General features: G+C 61.1%; 1 protein-coding gene across 1 annotated transcript in view; it reads right to left on the minus strand.

Annotated features, from left to right (window-relative positions):
* The window catches only part of AFAP1 (actin filament associated protein 1), a 57,446-nt gene that overhangs the window by 43,681 nt on the left and 11,293 nt on the right, over positions 1–2,472 (minus strand). Inside the window, exons 3-5 of the mRNA XM_004715061.2 lie at positions 2,307–2,404; positions 1,289–1,397; positions 256–467 (exon numbers count right to left, since the gene is read on the minus strand). Of these exons, the coding sequence (XP_004715118.1) occupies positions 256–467; positions 1,289–1,397; positions 2,307–2,404 (419 nt within the window). The remainder of the gene's footprint in view (positions 1–255; positions 468–1,288; positions 1,398–2,306; positions 2,405–2,472) is intronic.

Genomic DNA, 2,472 nt, shown 5'->3' on the forward strand with positions numbered 1-2,472 from the left:
CCCCCATGACTGGGCTCTCAGGAATCCACTGGCTGGGGGCAGGGCAGGGGGAGCACCCAGTCCAGCCTGGGCCGGCCGATGAGCCTGCACTCCCAGGGCTGTGATGCAGGGGGTGGCTGCACTGAGCTGAGCAGGGTCAGCTGTGGCCGCTGAGTCCTGGCCCGAGGGCAGGCACCCAGGCTCGGCCTTCCCCTGCTGAGGGCAGCGGGGCCTAGACGCAGAGGTGGTGCAGAGGGTGGCCACACTGGGCATTACCAGGAGCTTGTTGTCCTTGATGACGCACAGTAGCTTGGTCCACTGCCCGAAGCGCTTCTTCCTCAGCAGGAAGGCGCAGATGCGGGCGTCCCTCACCAGGTCCATGGAGGCCTCTGCGGACGGCCACTGGTGCCGTGCACCCTTGCCCTTGCCGTCCTCCTCCTCCTCGTCGTAGGACTCGTACGAGCTGCTCACCACGTCCGAGTCGTAATCTTCAGGGACAAGCGGACACAGCAGGGTCAGAGCGGCACCCTGCCCAAGGCCGGGCGGGGCGTGTGAGAGCCCGCACAGACTGAGCAGGTGAGCACCCCTTGAGAGCACTAAGGGGTCCCCTGGGGTCTGCGGGGCACACACACACAGGCCGGCGAGGGCACTGCCACCTGTACGCAGAAGAGGTGCACAAGGCGTGGGAACCCCAGCACAGAGCAGCACTGAGGAGGGCTGTGTGCTGCGCCACCAGCCAGATGTGTGGCAGTCACACCCACTCCAGGGGCCAGCAATCTGCCCCCCAAGGGTCACAGCCTGGATGACCCTCAGAGCCACTCTGTTCTGCAGGCCGGGAGTGGCCGTGAGCTGGAACTGACCGGATGAGAACTACCAAGGACAATGACAATGGGGGCTTACATTACGGCAGGGGGTACATTATGTCACACCCCACTACGCCCATGAAGATAGGAGTTGGCATCCCACCAAGTATCCTTTGGACCCAGGGTCCCTACACTGAGAACCTCCTAGACCCAGAGGACTCAGAGGGAGAACCTGGGGACAGGGACAGTGCAGGGCGGTAAGGGTGGACAGTAGAGCCCTGCTGGGGACACCCTGGTGGCTTCTCAGCCCACGGAGGAAGGCAGCTATGGGGAGGTGTGCTATCCCACAAAGCGAGGGAGCTGACAGCGAGGCGGAAGCTGGCAGGTCCGTCCTGGTGGCCCTTCCCCGAGCAGGGCCAAGGGGGCGTCCTGTCCTGCTACGGCCTCTGCACCACCACATCCAGGCCAGGAGGAGGCCACGTAAGCTCAGAGCACCCACCACTCACTGGATGTGATGTACTCCGGAGCTTTCCCAGGGCTCAGCGGTACAGCTTCCTCGTAGTAGCCTTCAGGCAGGGAGGCGGTGGGCAGAGGTGGCGGCCGGCTGTCTGGAGGCTGGGGAGGATGGGGGGAGAGAAAAACAAGACAGGTGTGAACGGAACCCCTAGGCAGGCACCTGGCCCTGAGCCACACTGTCAGAGCAGCAGGGACTCCGGTGACCCTGACCCATGTCACACATCCCCTTCAGTCCATGGGCTGTCACCACGCTCGCTGATGTCACTGATGGTCCCATCAAGAGGGGGCCTCTGAGAAGTTTCAGAGAGGGCTTGCCAGACAAGCTTTGAGCCTAGGAAGAGAGACCTGGCACACCAACTCCAAAAAGTAGCCAGTGCAAACTTCACAGCTCACAGTGTGGCACCATCTGACCTACCTGTCTACCAACCTATCTATCCACCTATCCACCCATCCATCTACCCATCTATCCACACACCCACCCATCCACTTACACTCCTATCTATCATCCATCCACTTATTTATCCACCTACCTATCTATCTACCTGCCTGTCCATCCATCCATCCATCCATCCATCCATCCATCCATCCATCCATCCACCAAAAAACCAAAAACCAATGCATCTACCTATCTATTTAATAGCCTTGTCTTCGGTCAGGTAAAAAAGGAACTTCTAGGTGTGGGCGTGTCTCCTGTAAAAGGCCAGGGTGGCATGTGGAACCAGGTGCCCCAGGGTAGGTTCTGACCCGATGACCTTTCAGGCTGAGTGTCAGACGCAGCCAGGCCTGTTTTTGGAGGAGCCTCTGGGTGGACCGGAGCCCCATCCTTTGCATCTGCAGCTGAGCACTCACCCCCTGTGCCACCCAGGGCCTCCACTAGAAGCTTGTAGGTCCCTAAAAGAACACCCATCAGGGTGCCCCGGTCAAGGTCCACCTCCTGAGCCCAGCCCTGCATGGTCATCGAGCCCCATCAGCCTGGCCGGCTGCTCCTGCAAGCACCTGGGGACTCACCAGCCAGGGCTGAGGGATCTCTGGCAGCGGCAGCTGAGGTGGGGCTGGCAGGGTGTTGGTGGTCTCCAGTGTCTGCCCATGATCTCGGCCTTCAAAACCTGCAGCGAGACAAGGACCACAGGGTGAGGGGGACGGGGCTGGACACCAGGCAGACTCAGGCCCCCTG

Source organism: Echinops telfairi, unplaced genomic scaffold (assembly GCF_000313985.2).
Source record: "Echinops telfairi isolate 266 unplaced genomic scaffold, ASM31398v2 ScPeMD7_28;HRSCAF=97, whole genome shotgun sequence".
NCBI classification, from domain to species: Eukaryota; Metazoa; Chordata; class Mammalia; order Afrosoricida; family Tenrecidae; genus Echinops; species Echinops telfairi.